Source organism: Microtus pennsylvanicus, chromosome 3 (genome assembly GCF_037038515.1).
Source record: "Microtus pennsylvanicus isolate mMicPen1 chromosome 3, mMicPen1.hap1, whole genome shotgun sequence".
Lineage (NCBI taxonomy): Eukaryota > Metazoa > Chordata > Mammalia > Rodentia > Cricetidae > Microtus > Microtus pennsylvanicus.
This window is the reverse complement of record NC_134581.1, coordinates 142,658,922-142,674,994: the sequence shown is the minus strand read 5'-3', so window position 1 is coordinate 142,674,994 and position 16,073 is coordinate 142,658,922. Positions and strand designations below refer to the sequence as shown.

At 50.8% G+C, this 16,073-nt stretch overlaps 1 protein-coding gene and 1 pseudogene across 5 annotated transcripts; both read right to left on the bottom strand.

The window, feature by feature from the left end:
* Positions 1-522: 522 nt before the first annotated feature.
* On the bottom strand, positions 523-13,421 carry Atosb (atos homolog B). 5 transcript variants are annotated; one of them, XM_075967372.1, is made up of 9 exons: positions 13,233-13,421; positions 5,029-5,172; positions 3,818-4,786; positions 3,031-3,089; positions 2,746-2,851; positions 2,461-2,619; positions 2,194-2,262; positions 1,925-2,100; positions 523-1,815 (listed from the first exon to the last, which is right to left on the bottom strand). In XM_075967372.1, exons 3-9 carry the CDS (start codon positions 4,709-4,711, stop codon positions 1,662-1,664), a joined length of 1,617 nt encoding a protein of 538 aa, XP_075823487.1. In that variant the 5' UTR covers positions 4,712-4,786; positions 5,029-5,172; positions 13,233-13,421; the 3' UTR covers positions 523-1,661. The 5 variants fall into 5 exon arrangements, with proteins under 5 accessions (XP_075823487.1, XP_075823490.1, XP_075823489.1 ...); XM_075967375.1 differs by having other exon boundaries at positions 4,880-5,172; positions 13,233-13,318; XM_075967374.1 differs by lacking the exon at positions 13,233-13,421 and adding an exon at positions 8,227-8,287.
* Positions 13,422-14,813: 1,392 nt separating this feature from the next.
* Positions 14,814-15,518, bottom strand: LOC142846604 (peptidyl-prolyl cis-trans isomerase A pseudogene; annotated as a pseudogene).
* Positions 15,519-16,073: the final 555 nt, after the last annotated feature.

The window sequence follows — 16,073 nt, the reverse complement described above, 5'->3', positions numbered from 1 at the left end:
CTTTGCTTGACGACTGGGCGGAGATTATTTTTTTTTTCCCTCTTCCTTCTTTTCCCAAAGCGTCAACAGTTCTTTCCATATTTTCTGAGCCAGATACTGTCAGGCGTGATTTCCTTACGTTGAGGCCAGCAAAGAGCCTCAGTCTTTCATTTTGTCTGGAGCATGTCACCTTGCTCAATCTCTGACACTCGAATACATCCCTTAAACGGCCTGTATTACCATCTTTTTCATCCTTGTTCGACATACAAGGACAATGAGGTTCTGAAGGGCTAAAGTGACCTAGGAAATTAGTGTAAGAATCCAGATCCTCAGAGTTTAGCTTCTATAGCTTCACTCTACCCTCCCACCCCCAACACCTTATCATATGAAGAAAAGGACTATGCTCCAAGAATCAGCCTGACCTCGCCTAAGATCCCACGCAGCCTGTTGCTTCCTTTTTAGAAGACAGAACAGTTCCAGCTCCAATTAGGCCCTACCTCTCCATCCGCATCCTCTGAACACAGAAAAAAAAGTAGAACTTAGTTCAAGTTTCCAAACAAGAATTTATTTATTTTTTCTAAAAAAATGTACCAGGTACGATTTTTTCCTGTTTTTTGTTTTGTTTTCAAGTTTCAGCAAATGCTTGTTCCCCTCAGTCAAGCCCCAAGAGATAACAGTTGAGGCTGGGCCAGAGTCTTGAGTGGGGAATGTGGTAACTGGAAACCACATGACCGAATAAGAGGGGCACCCCTCATCCCAGCTGAGGTAGGTGGGTCAGAGTCTGGTCAGGTGAGAGGAGGCTCCCCAGTCCTTAGGCCTGACTCTGTCCCTGGACACCTTCCTCAGTCAGGACCCCAAAGCAAGGAAACACAGGCAGGAGGAGAGGGACAACTGAGTCTGAAGCCCTAGATTAAGGGGTAGTTGAACCCCTATGTTACACATACATGCACATTCTCTCCCTCACACACACACACACACACAACACACACACACAAACCCAAGTTTGTGTGCATGCATATGTTTGCATGAGCACTTGCACATGCGCAAACACACACACATGCACTCACACACACACAATCACATTAGCTTTCAAAGATGGATTGGAGGGGAGGGAAGGGAAGGGAATAGAGGAGGACACAGAAAGCTGAGTCTTTGCCTAGTGACTCAGTTCCTCTGGAATCCACTCTCCGCCCTCAGCCGAGGGAGAGCAGTTCTTCCCTCGCCCCGACATCAGCTTCTTCAAGTCCTGAGGTTGGAGCAGTATCTGAGAGTGGGGTGATGCCAATGATCAGGTTTGGAGATCACCAAGGCCATCCAATTTGAATAAATTATAAATTAAAAATAAATAAAATAATAAGTGGCCCCTGCCCAGGACAGGGAGGCAACACTGGCATTACTTGCCTAGGAACTTGGGACAATCTCAGGGTAGCTCTGGTTCCTCCCTACTACCTAAGCTGGCCTGGAAAACCCAAGGGAGGGGACAGGCACATGGAGGACCCAGAGTAGACAGAGTATGGAAGGATCAGAAGCTTTAAACACCCAAATAATTAATTTGGGTGTGAGCGTGGTGAGGACTTTAATTCAAGCCTGAAGGGGCTCTCACCATTTCTCCACGGTTTACCCTGTCCAGGATGGAGCAGGCTAGGCAGGCTTTGGGCCCACCTAATTTAAGATGATGTCAATCAGGGCAAAGGTGAATAACGTGGATTATGGGGGGCCTCAGTCACAGCCTGCAGTTCATAGGGGAGCCCTGTATCCAGCTCCAGGCTCCGGCGGGAAAAAAGCAGGCGGATGTCTCCATGCAGGCTTAGGCGGCCTGAGCGGGAGCTCCGGAACCTAGAGGAAGACAGTGTGGACCAAGTCAGTGCGGGACAGACAGCGCGGACCAAGTCAGTACGGGACAGATACCCGGATTTCCCCAGCATTCCCGGGGGCCTGTATTTACCTGAGGTGCAGCAAGTAGCAGAGGAGGCGGTGGGTGGGGTTAGCATTTCCCTCCTCACCTACAGGCACCAAAAAGAGGCGATGGCGCAGGAAGGTCATGTGGGCAGCAGGCATGTCCGAGAAGTCAAAGGTCACAAGGAACATCTTCACCACAGTCTGGTTGGGGTTAAATAAGGTCTGGGAACAGGGCAGTCCAAGTCAGCAGGGTCTATGGGTTAATTTTCCTCTCTTCCCACATCAACTCCCTCTGGGTACCACTCTCTCACTTACCACTTGGATGGTGCCCACCTTGGGCACACTGTAACCCTTCCTCCCCAGAGGATTCAGGTCCACAACACCCTGGGAAGATCAAAATCCATTAGCCAGGCTAGGAAGTAGAGAGCCATGCGCACTAAACCCTGGCTGCTCTGTAATGTCTCCCCATAGTAGAGTTTTGCCCACATGACCCTGCCTAACTCTTAGAAGAAGAACAAGTAAGGCATACCGTTTCCCACTCCTCCTACCCCCAACCCCTCTCAGGTAACTTTGGGGTCATACCAAGAAGGGGGCCGGGGCATTTTGCTCAGAAACATCAAAAAAGGTGACAGTGACAGGCAGCGTGACATGCTGGGGACAGTAAGACCCACTGGCTCCAATCTCTGCGGTAAAGCCCTCAATGTGGCCAGATGGTGCAAAGCGTCCTCGAAGCAATGATTCCTGGTATTGGGGGGGAGTAGACACAGTCTGAGAGTGACGCCAATTCTTTCCTTTGTCTGTTTGAGCTGCACTCCACCACTGAATTCCTCCCAGGAACCCCTAACCACAAAGGCCAAAAGGAGTTACCTCAAAGTTGCCCAGCAGGGTACGGCTGACAGCAGGGGTAGTTAAGGGGGAGGCACTGGGAGGGCTCAGCAGGCCTGGCCCCTTCCGGAGGCTTCGAAGGGAGCTTCTGGTAAGAGAAGGGGCACATATGGGTTGGTCCGAGTAGTCTGGATAGTCCTATATCCAATCCTTGGGCCCCACTCTTTGCCACTCCCCAGGGCTCCCTACTATATATAGTGTTGGGAAAATGAGAGACTTCTGCCTGTGCTCTCATGGCCAGGATAGAGGGAGAATCTGGTCACTTACAGCTTCAGGCGACGGGCACCTTTCAGCCTCCTCCCCATGGGACTGCAGTCTGTTGGGTCCTATGGTGAAAATATTGAGAAGAGAGACTGACATATTTTGGGATAAGGACTTACTACAAGTTCTCTGAAGAACATCTCTATAGGTCTCTGCCTCCTTCACCTACACAAATGTACACTTAAAAGTGCTGAGAGTACGCTGGATGTGGTAACATATGCCTGTAATCTTAGCACTCAGGAGACAGAGGCAGGAGGATGAAGAACTCATGCTTGGCTGCATAGGGAGTTTGAAGTCACTCTAGGCTATCTGAGACTTTGTCTCAAAAAACAAGACTAAGAGGGGGCTGGAGAGATGGCTCAGTGGTTAAGAGCACTGCCTGCTCTTCCAAAGGTCCTGAGTTCAATTCCCAGCAACCACATGGTGGCTCACAACCATCTGTAAAGAGGTCTGGTGCCCTCTTCTGGCCTTCAGGCATACAGACAGAATATTGTATACATAATAAATAAATAAATATTTAAAAAAAAAACAAGACTAAGAGACTGGGTTTATAGCTCAGTTGATTAGAGTGTTTGCATAGCATGCACACAGCCCTGGATTCAATCTATAGCACCATGGACACTATGGTGGGGTGGGGGCGGCAAAAGCCTTGTGTAATCCCAACACTGCAAGTGGAAGGTGGAGAAGTTCAAGGTCATCCCTGGCAACCTAGGTTTGCCTGGGATACATAAGACCCTGTCTCCAAAGAAAGAAAAATAAATAAAAGAATAGATGAATTCATCCACTGGCTTACCAAAACAGGCTCCTTGGGCCCAGGCAGCAGGTGGCTCCAGAAGGGTGTGGCTTTGGCATCAGAACTATTGGCAGCAAGAGGGCAGCCCAGGGTTCCCCGGCGCCTCCGAGGGGCTGGCCCTTCATCCTCAGAGCTGACATCCAAGGCTTCTCCAGCAGGCAGCAGCCTTCGCTTGGTGGGGCAGGGGCCTGGAGGTCCAGGGCCAGGGGGTGTGTGCTCGGGACTGTGCCCATTGGCAGTTCCAGGGGACTCCCTAGGCCAGGGGCTGCTCCCGTTGCCCACCCTAGCCACTGGGATCTTACCCCCTGTTTGTGCAAGATTGTGCAAATCAGTGTCAAGTGTGTGCAGCTGGCCTGAAGGGCCTGGCCCTGGAGACTCCCCCAGGTACCCCTGTCCCCCTTGATCTGGGAAAGCCCAGTCTCTGGTGTGCAAAGTATTGCAGGAAGTATTTGAAGAGGGCCAGGGGGTACATTGGGTCCCTGAAGTCCAAGGTGAGGTGGCACTACCTCCCTGTTCCACAACACAGAGGCCATGATGGGAAAAATGCTGACTGGCCACACCTAGTCCCAGACCCAGTCCCTCTGGGCTCAAAGGTCCCACAGTAGATGGTTCTTCAGGGGGTAGTCTCTCTCTGGTCCCCAGCCCAGGGCCTCTCTTCAGATCCCGGGGACCCTCAGTAGGAGGGGCGGGCCGCTTCAGAGCCCTAGGAGGCTCAGAGGCACCAGCTGAAGGGGAAAAGATGGATACCTGGTAGACCCCGGGGGATGTCGCCCCCCCTGCTGGGCTGTAGCCCATGAGCAGGCCACCCTGGAGGGTCCCCTGTCTGACTGGAGGCTGTGAAGGGCCAGCCTCTGGCTCTGAGGATGGAGACGGCTCCGCCTGCACGTGGCGCATGAAGCCCCCCTTGGGTCAGGGGGGGCCCCCCACACGGCCTTTATGCTGGGCCTGGGCTGGGGGGCCTGGGGACATCTGTAAAAAAGAAGAAAAGGAGGTCAGGGGAAATCAAGAATTTTTCTTTCTTCCAGCTGAGTTTCAGACCCTCCTCCATCCTCAGCAGGTGACCTTGAGCAGAATGTGGAGGTAAAGTTGACCGATCCTGGGACCGATTAACGTAATTCAGAGGCTACTCTCAGAATTCCAGGCCGGGCTGGGGGACACGTTTCACTCCAGAGTCTTACTGAACTTGCTATTCCCTCCTTCCTGGAAATTACCCCGATGAAGAAGCCTCAAGCCTAGGTGTGTGTCTGCTCTTCCTGTCTGATGTCTTGTCCCTCTAGCTTGCAGTCTGGTCCATGCCCACTGCACTGGCAAGGTGACTGCCACCATTCCGTGCAGCTCCTGGACTCAGCTGGACCCTGAAAGCAAAGAGAAAATCTAAGTCAGGATCCCTGAAGCCAAGGGTAAAGATCCCTCCATTAATATGGGCTACTATATTAGCGCATATACTAAGACATCCTCCCCCTTTGCCACAAGCTCTTCTGAAACAGAAGAGGCAGACTTGAGACCCAGGGCCCAGGTAGAAGAGTTGGGCTACTTGAGGAGTCAACAGAGAAGCAAGTCGTGCCTGACTGTATTAGGGGTATGAGAGAGTAGAGGCAAGATGAACCATTCGTCCGGGTCACTATCATGGCAACTGGCCAATAGGGGATAAGATGCCCCAAAGATCAGAGATACCATGTCAGCTAGTAGGTGGATAGGGCAATAATTTACCTTTCTTACTCAAGGCCACCCAGTTACACAACCCACTTCCATACGTCTATCCCAAGGGGCAAGTGCCACCCGAGAGCGCCGCGGGCAGAGGGGGCAGAGGTCGTGAAGACAGTCACACCCCATCACACACCTACAAGCCTCAAGCCAACTCCACGCCAGCCCTTCATATCTGAAACCCCAACTGCCCCCAGCAATCTGTCTTCTTAGCAAGAGAAAAGAAATCCAACCAAAAACAAGTGGTAGGAGAGGACCTGATGGGAAGGCACTTTCTGGTTCTCACCCCTCCCCCCAGGCCCTGCACACCAGAGATAAGGAGGCAGCAGGCAGTGAACTGGAAACAACACGAGAATCTCTCCACGCCCCTCCCCCAGTGCACAACCAATACTCAAAAAAACCTAAACCATTTCTCTGTGCTGCCCAGGCACAAAAGTGGTATTCCTGGGACAGAAGCCAATATTACAGTGATGAGACTGTCGAGTTGAAGGTCAGCTGTCCCAATGGCCATCCTTATTTGCTCAGCAGCCCGTGAGCACCACCGACCACAGCGCCCTTTAGCATAATGCTAGAGGCTGAGGCAGGAGGATCTTGAATCTAGGTCTGGTCTAGTACATTTTGAGGCTCTCTCTCAAAATCAAACGAAACAACAAAACCAGGTTACATCCAGCCTCCACTACACCAGAGAGTTCAAAGGTCATCTGAGGCTACAAGAGACCCTGCCTCAAACAAAACAAAACAAAACAAAAAACAGGCTGGGGCGGTGGTGGCACACACCTTTAATCCCAGCACTCAGGAGGGGGGGCGCGGTGGATCTCTGAGTTCCAGGCTAGCCTGGTCTACAGAGCAAGTTCCAGGACAGTTAGGGTTACATAGAGAAAACCTGTCTTGAGAGAGAGAGAGAACGAACAAGAAACAAATTCCAACAAACTAAACAAAATCCTCTTTCCCACTCCCCTTCCTTGGATAGCTCAAAGCCCATCCCCTCTGAAGGTCTCTTCTCTGAGACTTCCCCATGATGGTCACCACTTCCTGCAACCCAATAAATACTTCTGTTCACTTTTGATCATGCCAGACCTGAGGACAGGCCCAGTTTTAAGCTCAGGAGAAACACACAAGCCTGGAAAAAGCCTAAATACCAGCCCTAGTGAGCTGGGCAGCAGTTCTGACAGAGCAGAGAAAGCCTCCCCGAGGACAGGGAGAATTGCAACAGCAGATGTGGTGGTAGGAGGCAGAGAGAAAGGAGACATTTACACTTAGGGACTGAAAAGCTCTCCTGCGTCAACAACCCCCATCATTGCAGGTCACACGTTCCCATTTCCCCAGACCTCCTTAGCATGGAGATCCTGAGAGTATTCTGGTCCTTGATGGTGGGTGAGATGGCTAGAAGGAGGAGAACACTAATAATGGCAGTGTGTTCAGAGAGTACAATCTGTTCTCATCTCTGCCCCTCCTATTCTCCACCCAGGTCTTAAAGTTCAAGAAGGGCATTTTCCTTAGCATCCCAATTTCCAGGTCATCTCAGTTGGCCTCCGGAGTCCTTGCCTCGAGGAAGTCAGGTGATGGCATGATGCTCTACTTGACCCCAGCATGCCTGGCATCTGCTCATTAACCCAGAGCCCATTAGTTCCCTCCCTGTTGAGAGACGCTTGAAGATTCACTCCTCTGCCACCCAGCAGGTCTGGCTTTAGACCATGGCTTCAAGCTGACTCATGGGGCAGGACTGCAGGGAGGGGGCACAGGCCAGGATAAGCCAAACCTCACCCTCCATGCAGGGGATGGGCAGCAGCTGGCATTAAACAGCTGTGCCAGACTGTGGCTGCCAAGGACTACAGCTCCCAACATGCTGAGAACAAGGCCAGCAAAAACAACAAGTCCCAGAATACCATGAGGTCTGTACCCTCAGATACTTGTTAGGCCCAGGAGGTGGGAGAGGTTCTAGTAGAGGAAGAACACCTAGGCTCACTCTTTCCTTCCCTTCAGTGTTCAGGACACCCATTTCACCCTGACCAAGGAGTGTTCCAGGAAGAATTCTTATCCATGTGTTTTTTTCACTCTTATCTTATGCAGAGTACTGCTGCTCACTGCTGTCCTCACACACGGCTACACACGCTACGGTAAATGTTCTAAGACCACCACTGTGAGTAGGAAGGTCAGCCTCTTTCACCCTCCCTCTGGCTCCTGACCTAGAGTCCTTCACCCTTAAGAGAGAGGGAGCAGACTTCAGCAACCCCTTCAAACTCAAACGAGTAGACTCACCTTGGCTCCTGGACTCCTCGTTCTGGACGATCTCCCACCCCCTGTTTAGCCTCCCAGGTCGGTTCTCACTCCCTCTTCACAACCTGGGGCAGGCCCCATAACCTGCAGAGGCTTTGAAGATCTGCACCTTCCACCTAGTACACACTCACCCCGCTCCCAAATTGGCTCCGCTGCGGTGGCCGCTGCTCCGGGCCCTTCCGTCCCGTCCCGGTCCCTCCCCTCGGATAACCAGTCTCCCCTGTTACGGGCCCCCAACCCAGACAAAGGGTGGCTTAGGCTGAGAGCCTTGCTCTTGCTTGGCTCTTCTCTGATCAGCTTCGTGTGCAACACTAGCGGGCCCTGGCGTCCGAAGCCCCTCTAGCCGCTGTTGCACCCCTCCCCGCGACGGTCCCTCCCCGGGGCCGCCCCGGCTCCGCGCCGCAGACTCCGCTGCCCCTCTGACTCACAGGCCATTTCCTACCAGCTGATGGGGCCGCCCGCCCCGCCCAGCGCCCGGCCACCCCCGCCACTGCGACCACGGCTGCCACGCCCCCCTCAGACCACACCCTCTTTGGGCAATAAGTATGCTCATTGGCCCAGTGGAGGCCAGCCTCTCCGCAACCTCAAGTGTGAGTCACGCCCTCTCCAAGGGGCGCACATCTATTGGTCCACATAAGGGCAGGCCTACCCAATGTTGCCCCGCCCACCCTTTTAACCCTTTTTCTGTCCAAGACCCAAGAATTCTCCGTCCTGTCATTTAACCCTTTCAGACTTCATCCTCACCCGTCTCAACAAACGTTTCTCCTCCACCCTTCCTGTTCTGAGGTAAATTAATAGGAAGCTCTAGCCTATTCTTCTCATACCAAAACCAAGACTAGATAGGTTCCAAGCCTATTCACCTCTCCCAGCATTCCTAAACCGAGCTCCAAGTGAGAGGGTTGTTGCTTCCTACAGGTCAGAGGGGAAGAAAAAGACCTAACATCAGAGGCTATCTCCATCCATACTGAAAGATGACCCCCTTTTCCTCCCTCCTTTTCTCTCTCTCTCTCTCTCTCTCTCTCTTTTCTTTTTTTTTTCTTTTTTGTCTTTGTTTCTAATCCCAGAGAATTCCTGAGACAGGAATATGTTCAAATTTTAGGGACTCAGGCCTTATTCTTTGTATCTCGAAACTCTTCTCGGATTGGGCTTTGAAGCACTTTTTGCTGAGAGGCCTCTGCTCTGTTTGAGGAAGCACAGCACCCTAAGAAATGAGTTAAAGAGGCTTCTGCCCAGAGTCACTCCTGAGACGAAGCTGGTCTTCATGACTCAGCTCTCTCAATCTCACCAACCTCCTCCTGAGTCACTGGGCCCCAGGCCCAGCCCTGTCCAGCCAAATCAAGTGGCAGCAGAATCAGCATCCCTAACCTTTGTCCTCTGGCTCTGCATGTAACCAGGTGGAATCTTTGCAAGGACCGGGCATTCACAGACACGTTTTAGAGGGGCTTTGCTGGAGATAACCTAGGAAAATGGATAGCCTTGTCTACCTTGTCCTCTGAATTCAACAGCGAGTCAGACAGGGCGTCACCAAATCAGACCTTTCCTCCCGGCCAGTCACAGAAACAGGAAACAAGAACCAGAGCCAAAAGAAGTAGAGTTCACTCTGTCATAGTTTAAAGGCCCAGTAAGGCCCAAGGTCCTTTTCTGCTGTGCCTATGCTATAAGCCCCCAGGACCGTCAGTTGAAACTGAACTGTAAAGAGACGTCCCCTTCCCCCCCTGCTTCCTCTCTGTGCTCTACGATTAGCTACAGCAAACAACAGTTTTCTAGGGTTCTTTCTCCTTACCTCTGATGAGTAGGAAGCCCCCCCAAAAGGACGTACTTCCCTAAGATTGACCTCCCTGCTGCAAGCAGCAGGATTGACCAAATTGCCAAACCCTCGCAAAACTGCAGCATATCAAAGTGTGAACCTGTTTGCTTAGTAAAGCTCTCTAAGAAGACAGAAGAGACAGAGACCATCTCAGGAAAGCCCTCAGCAGCTCTGCCGGGTTCTGTCTTACTATCCTACACTCTCAATCTTCAGCTTTGTACAAAATGAGGGGGTAATGTTAAAGGAGTCAGAATCGAAAATATTCCAGGCCTCAGTGTGCCCTGGGGAAAGAAGTTCAATCATGCATGAGGTCATACCTAGCTGCGCTAAACTCTGAGCTTGCATTTTTGTTGTTGTTTTGAGTTTTAGAGCCAAGATCCTGCTGTGTAACCTAGGATAACCTTGAACTCAGATCCTCTTGCCTTAGCTTCCAGAAGGTTAGGAGTTTTGGGTGCTTTGTTTATTGTTTTTGCTTTCTTTCTTTGAGACAGGGTATCTAGTAGCTGAGACTGTATTTAACACTGGTAATCTCTTGCCTCTGCTGCTGGTGTGCTGGGATTACCTAGACACAGCCTGACTTTAATATTTGGTTATGGTTGCTATGGCTTTGTGTGTGTGTGTGTGTGTGTGTGTGTGTGTGTGTAGCCTTGAACTCACAGAGATCTGCCTGCCTTTAATGAGTTTGAAGCCAGTCTGGTCTACAGAGCAAGTTCCAGGACAGCCAGGGTTACACAGAGGACCCTGTCTCAAAAAGCAAACAAACGAAAATTATTCACTGCTGGGAATGGTTGCACATGCTTTTATTCCCAGCTCTAGGAAGGCAAAGGCAAGCAGATCTCTGGGAGTTTCAGGCCAGCCTAGCCTACACATAGAGCCCCAGGCAAGCCAAGGCTACTCAATAAGACCCTCTCTTAAAAGAACAAACATTTTCTACTTCGTTATGATGATGCAGGTATTTGCATGTATGATGTGTGAGGGCAGATGAGAGGACGACCTGGAGAATTTCGTTCTCTTCTTTCACTATAAGGTCAGGGACAGGAATCCGGTCATCAGGACTGCACAGCAAGTGCTCTCAAGTGCTGCACAGCAAGGGCTGACTTGCCTTACTGCCCACCCTCCTCTTAAAATAAATATCACTAGTTTAGTTCTTTTCGGGGGGTGCTACTTTTCCTGTTTTGTTTTTGAGACAGGGTTTCTACCCAGAGAAATATGCGTATCCCTGACTGTCCTGGAACTCATTCTGTAGACCAGGTTGGCCTCAAACTCACAGAGATCCACCTGCCTCTGCCTCCTGAGTGTTGGGATTCAAGGCATGAGCCTCAATTTAATTTCTCACAAGCATACACATGTGTTTGTTTGTGTTATTTTTCTCTCTTTTCCTTCTTACTGGCAACTCTGTGAGAACAGCAACTTTGTTCTTAGTGCTAACATTCTCAGAGTCTGGCACACAGTAGGTATTCAATAAAAAATTTAGTGACAAAAACAGTGGGCCCAGATACTGAACAGCAATTCGAAAACTTGAATCTTAACTCCTGCTCTCTCACCAAGTAGCCTTAGGAAAGAAGCCAGTTTCTTTGACCACAAATTTGCAAATTTAAAATGAGAGGTTCTGAGCTGGGTTTGGTGGCGGGCATCTATAATCCCAACATTTGAGAGGAGGACACAGAAAGATTAGGAGTTCAAAGTCATCATCGGCTACATAGTGAGATAGTGAGTTTGAGGACAGTCTGGGTTACTTAAAACCCTGTCCCCAAGTCCAAAATAAACAAAACAAAACAAAAAACCCAAACAGACAAATAAATAAAGTAAGGATTCCATTAAACAGTGACTGCTGAGGACATCTGCAACCCTGGCCTTATAACCCTAATGGCTAATGCGCACTCTTGTCCATCACAGAGGACAAGCAACTGAATTCCCTGCTGCTGGGAGCGAAGCAGAAAGGCTATATACTCAGCATAGCAAACTGGTGGCTTTTCTCTTTATGCCCCACCCACTCACACAAAATGCCCTAGCCCAGAGGAAGCTTGAATGCCTCTGCCCTAGGCCCGCCCCCCTCTGATAAAGAGCGTCTGGGAAGCAGTGTTGCCATAGAAATCAGTGCCTCCTCAAAAGGCTTCAGTCGGCCCTTCTTTACCCCACCCTACCCCATGGCTTTGTCTGTCTTGAGCACCCCTCCCTTCCTCAGCCAGGCTCTCAGCAACTGGGTGGCTGTGTGGGGAGGCTGGCTTGGGGCCCCTTTTCAGCAACACTGTCACACCCGTTCAGTCACGGTGTGGAAGGCAGCCCTTTCCCACCGTCCCCAAGCCAATCCAGAGGCAAAAAGGACGGTGGCACCACATTGATTCTCTTGGCCCCACTTTGTGTTCTGACAGTCTACTTCCAGAGCATAGGGAGCCATTCTCTCTTCATCCCCTAGCTGGGCTAGAACCTTCCATCCCTTCCCAGGTCACGCTTACCATAGTGGCCCACCTTTCAAAGCATACAGGACCTTCACTACCTCTCAGCATTTCTCTCTAGAGAACCCCCAGAATTTCTGAGGATCCTGTAATTCCCCACCCAGGGAAGGACAAAGGTAGAGAAATCAGTTTCTGGCAAAAGGTAAAATGTGGCTTCCAGTCACTTGGGATTTCCTGGCCGAGGTGTTGGTGGTAGTAGCATGGTGGGATTTGAGCCTCCATGCTGGTCACCAGGGTCTCTGAACATTAAGTACAAAGTCTGGAACAGGTCACAGATCCTAGACTGGCAAGAACCAGGCCAGGCCCCAGTGTGAGGAAGGAAGTGGGAAATGAGCACACCCAGAGCATAAGGGCAGGGCAGGGGGTGGGGTGGGGTGGGCAGAGACCAAAGCAGGCTTCTGTCGGAACAGGAACTAGATTGGGGATTGACAGGAATCCAGTGACAGAAAGGGTCCCCAGAGATACTAGTTGGGGAAGGTGTCCTAGCCTCAGCTAGACAGATTCAAAGTAGGATCTAAAGTCACAGTCACACAAACCCTTGAGGCAAGCAGGGCCTGCCTGCTCTCTGTGTACACAAGTCAAAAGGAGGGGTTAGGAGCTCAGCATCCAGTAGCACTAGATTAGCTTCTTGTTCTATTAAGTTCAGCACCCTCACTCCTAGAACACAGACCACAAATGTTCCTGGAGGCCCCACAAAGCAGTAGATAGAATGTTACTCTCTAGAAGAATTAGGATTCTCCCCAATAGGGGTGCCTACAATTCCTGCCCTTCACATAGTACCCTATAACCCATCCCTCTTTCTCCACACAACCCCACCAACTCTCCCATATGCTGGACCACCAGCCAGTTTTCCATCACATAGACCCCAATTCTCCTGAAATTCCTCCAAATCGCTCAAGTATCATCTCTAATCCTTCACATCAGACAGCGATCCTTTTCTCTAACCCTAACCCCCAAATTCACAAAGCACTCCGGCCCTTCCCCCACTACAGCCCCTAGAGAGTGCACCTCCTTGCACACTGAACCCCTAACTGCTCCCCCCAATTCCGCATCATCCACTCCAGAACAACAATCTCCAAATTCTTTTCTTCGCTAACGGTGGTCCTACTTCAGGTCTGCCCAAGCCCACCCTTGTCCTTTCCTCCTTTTCCACGCGCACCCCGCCCCACACCTGTAGTTCCGTGGGTCCTGTTGCACTTGAGAAGGTAGTAGGAGCAGTGACTGAGCAGCCTTAGCTGCCTCCTGGGCCTGTAAAACTCGCCCCTTGGGTCCGAGCCCCGCCCCCGCAAAGTCCGGCCCACCCTCTCCCTTGTCCCAGCTCCCACCTTCCCCGGGTTTGTCCCCCTTGCCCCGGTTCTTTAATCCTTCAGACTCCTCCTCTGCAGCAGAAACCACGCCCCTTCATAACCGCGCCCCTTTCGTCTTCTTTGCATTACCCCAAGATCCTCTGCTTTCCTGAGCACCACCCCCCGATTCCCGCCCCCTTTGGTTCTCTCCGCCTTTCATCAGGACCCAACCCCTTGGATTACAGCCTGGTGGAACTCCTTCCAGGTCCCTTTCACGTGAACACTGTCCCCTCTGGACTGCAGTGACTTTTATCCCCCGCCCCTTCTCCCGCCTGCCTCACCAGGGCACACACGCTCCTTGGCCCGGGTCGGCAGGCTGTGATTGGCGGCGGCTGCCCCAACAGATGACGGAGGAGACAAAGTGACGGCAGCAGGTCGTCTGAGGTCCCACCCCGGCCACGTGCGGCTTCTGTGATGACAGGTCCAGGAGGGCGGGGTTTTGCCTGACCAGTTACAACCCCAAAATGACCAGATCCGGCCGCGGCTGGGGAGCCGGAGCTCTGGCCAAAACTCAATAAACTCTCTCTTTCTAGGTTCCTCTCCCCTCCCCTCCTCTTCTCTTCCCTCCCTTTCTCTTCCCTCCCCTCCTCTCCCTTCTCCTTCCCTTCTCTCTTCTTCTTTTCCTTTAAAGTGTCCCATTTTACTGTAAACTGGCCTCTAACTCGCCGTTCTTCTGCCTCCCCCCTCCTCCCAAATGCTTGAGTTCCCGATGTGTTCTTGCTGGTGTGAAAGAGCCTCTTGAGGATCTTGAGCCTCTGTAAAGACTCTGAGTTAGTAATGTGTATTTGCCCAAACGAATATCCGAGAGGTTTGCGACATAGTGTATAGGAATCACAGGGGTCTAAGAAAAGTGGAGGAATCTGAAGAGTGGGGTTACAGTTTAGCTAAATTATATGGTCGGGTCTGGGTCCGGGAATGGGAGGTAGGAGCCACATCTGTTTTTGTTGAGGTGGCTCAAGGAAATGTGTGACCTTGTATCGAAAGTAGGGAGGTAAGACGCAGAGGGAATTTTTTTTTTTTTTTTGCAGTAGATTTCTCTAGCAAAAGAAGACTCTCAGTAATAAACAGAGACCTCCCTCAAAGTAGAAAAACACAAATGAAAATACATGGTGCTGTTACTTGAAAGGGTAAAGTACTGAAATGGGGCTACGGGAGCCTGAAACTGATGAAGAAAAGTATTTTGCCTTGCAAAGGTACTGAGTGAACCATCTGAAAGCCAGAAAGCAGATGCGTTGCAAAGTGGAGGTCTGAGTCCTCCGGAGGAGATCCAGGAGCGCAGAGATGTAGCCCAGATACCGGTAGGTGGCAGCACAGGACACTTATAGAACTCAGTGAGGCTAGCCGCAGAGCCAGTTGGGGGTCTTCCTGGTGCTTTTTTTTTTCTTACTTAGTTTTTATTCATAATCATAAATCTGCAATCCAGATAGACTTGAAGGGGAATGAGGAAAATATGGAACCCAAAGAACTTCAGTGAGAGCAGAGATTACAGGGTACTGCGAGCAGATGGGGCTGGGGTGCTCTCCTGAGCTACAGAAGGAATGGTCTGGTGGGTAAGAAGCCCGCAAGTCAAAAGAATTAGAGTTGTCCACAGTCGGAAATGGTGATCTTCTTGCTGGTCTTGCCATTCCTGGACCCAAAACGCTCCATGGCTTCCACAATGTTCATGCCTTCTTTCACCTTCCCAAAGACCACATGTTTGCCATCCAGCCACTCAGTCTTGGTGGTGCAGATAAAAAACTGGGAACCGTTTGTGTTTGGTCCAGCATTTGCCATGGACAAGATGCCAGGACCTGTATGCTTCAGGATGAAGTTCTCATCCTCAAATTTTTCTCCGTAGATGGATCTGTCGCCAGTGCCATTATGGCGTGTGAAGTCACCACCCTGGCACATGAATCCTGGAATAATCCTGTGAAAGGAAGAACCCTTATATCCAAATCCTTTCTCTCCAGTGCTCAGAGCACGAAAGTTTTCTGCTGTCTTTGGAACTTTGTCTGCAAACAGCTCGAAGGAGACGCGGCCCAAGGGCTCGCCATCGGCCGCGATGTCGAAGAACACGGTGGGGTTGACCATGGCTGCAGCAAGCGGTGAGAGGGGACAGCGGCGTCTGCAAAGCCCTTCCTGATGCTTTGACAGGGTTGGTTCTGATAAATAGAGAAAGAAGTTCTTGGTGGCTCTGATTCTTTAGGCTCTGTGACTTTAGTTAATGTGTGTGTGTGTGTGTGTGTGTGTGTGTGTGTGTATTCATTTGTATTGTTTGTGCTTTGAGATGGGGTCTATCTTACTCCAGTGGTACTGGCTTAGAACTCACAGTGTAGCCCAAGCTGGCTTTGAATGTGCAGAGATCTTTTGGTCTCAGTTGCTTGTGAAGTAGGATGGGGGTGGGGGGGGAGCAGTGAGTAAAGTAAACTGGTCAATTCAGTGCCAAAGGTGTGCTACACAGATACAAACAAAAGAAAAGAAAAAAATCTCCACCTTTAAGAAATTCACTTATGCAGTCTGGAGAGTTTGTAGTGACCTGAGCTCAGAACTGTCTGCAACTCCAACTCCGTAGGACCTGACACTGGCTATTGGCTTTTGCCAGCACCTGCAGGTACATCTGTATAACTAAAATCTTTTTTTATTTTTTATTTTTCGAGACAGGATTTTTCTGTGTAGCCCTGACTATC

Bases quoted from the DNA above. Each gene is read 5' to 3' on its own strand.
- Atosb (XM_075967372.1), bottom strand. From the start codon at position 4,711: ATGCGCCACGTGCAGGCGGAGCCGTCTCCATCCTCAGAGCCAGAGGCT. The intron at 2,852-3,030 runs GTAAGTGACCAG...TTCTCTTACCAG, and splicing joins GGTGCCCGTCGCCTGAAGCT to AAGCTCCCTTCGAAGCCTCC. The intron at 2,620-2,745 runs GTAACTCCTTTT...CCCCAATACCAG, and splicing joins CCCTGCTGGGCAACTTTGAG to GAATCATTGCTTCGAGGACG.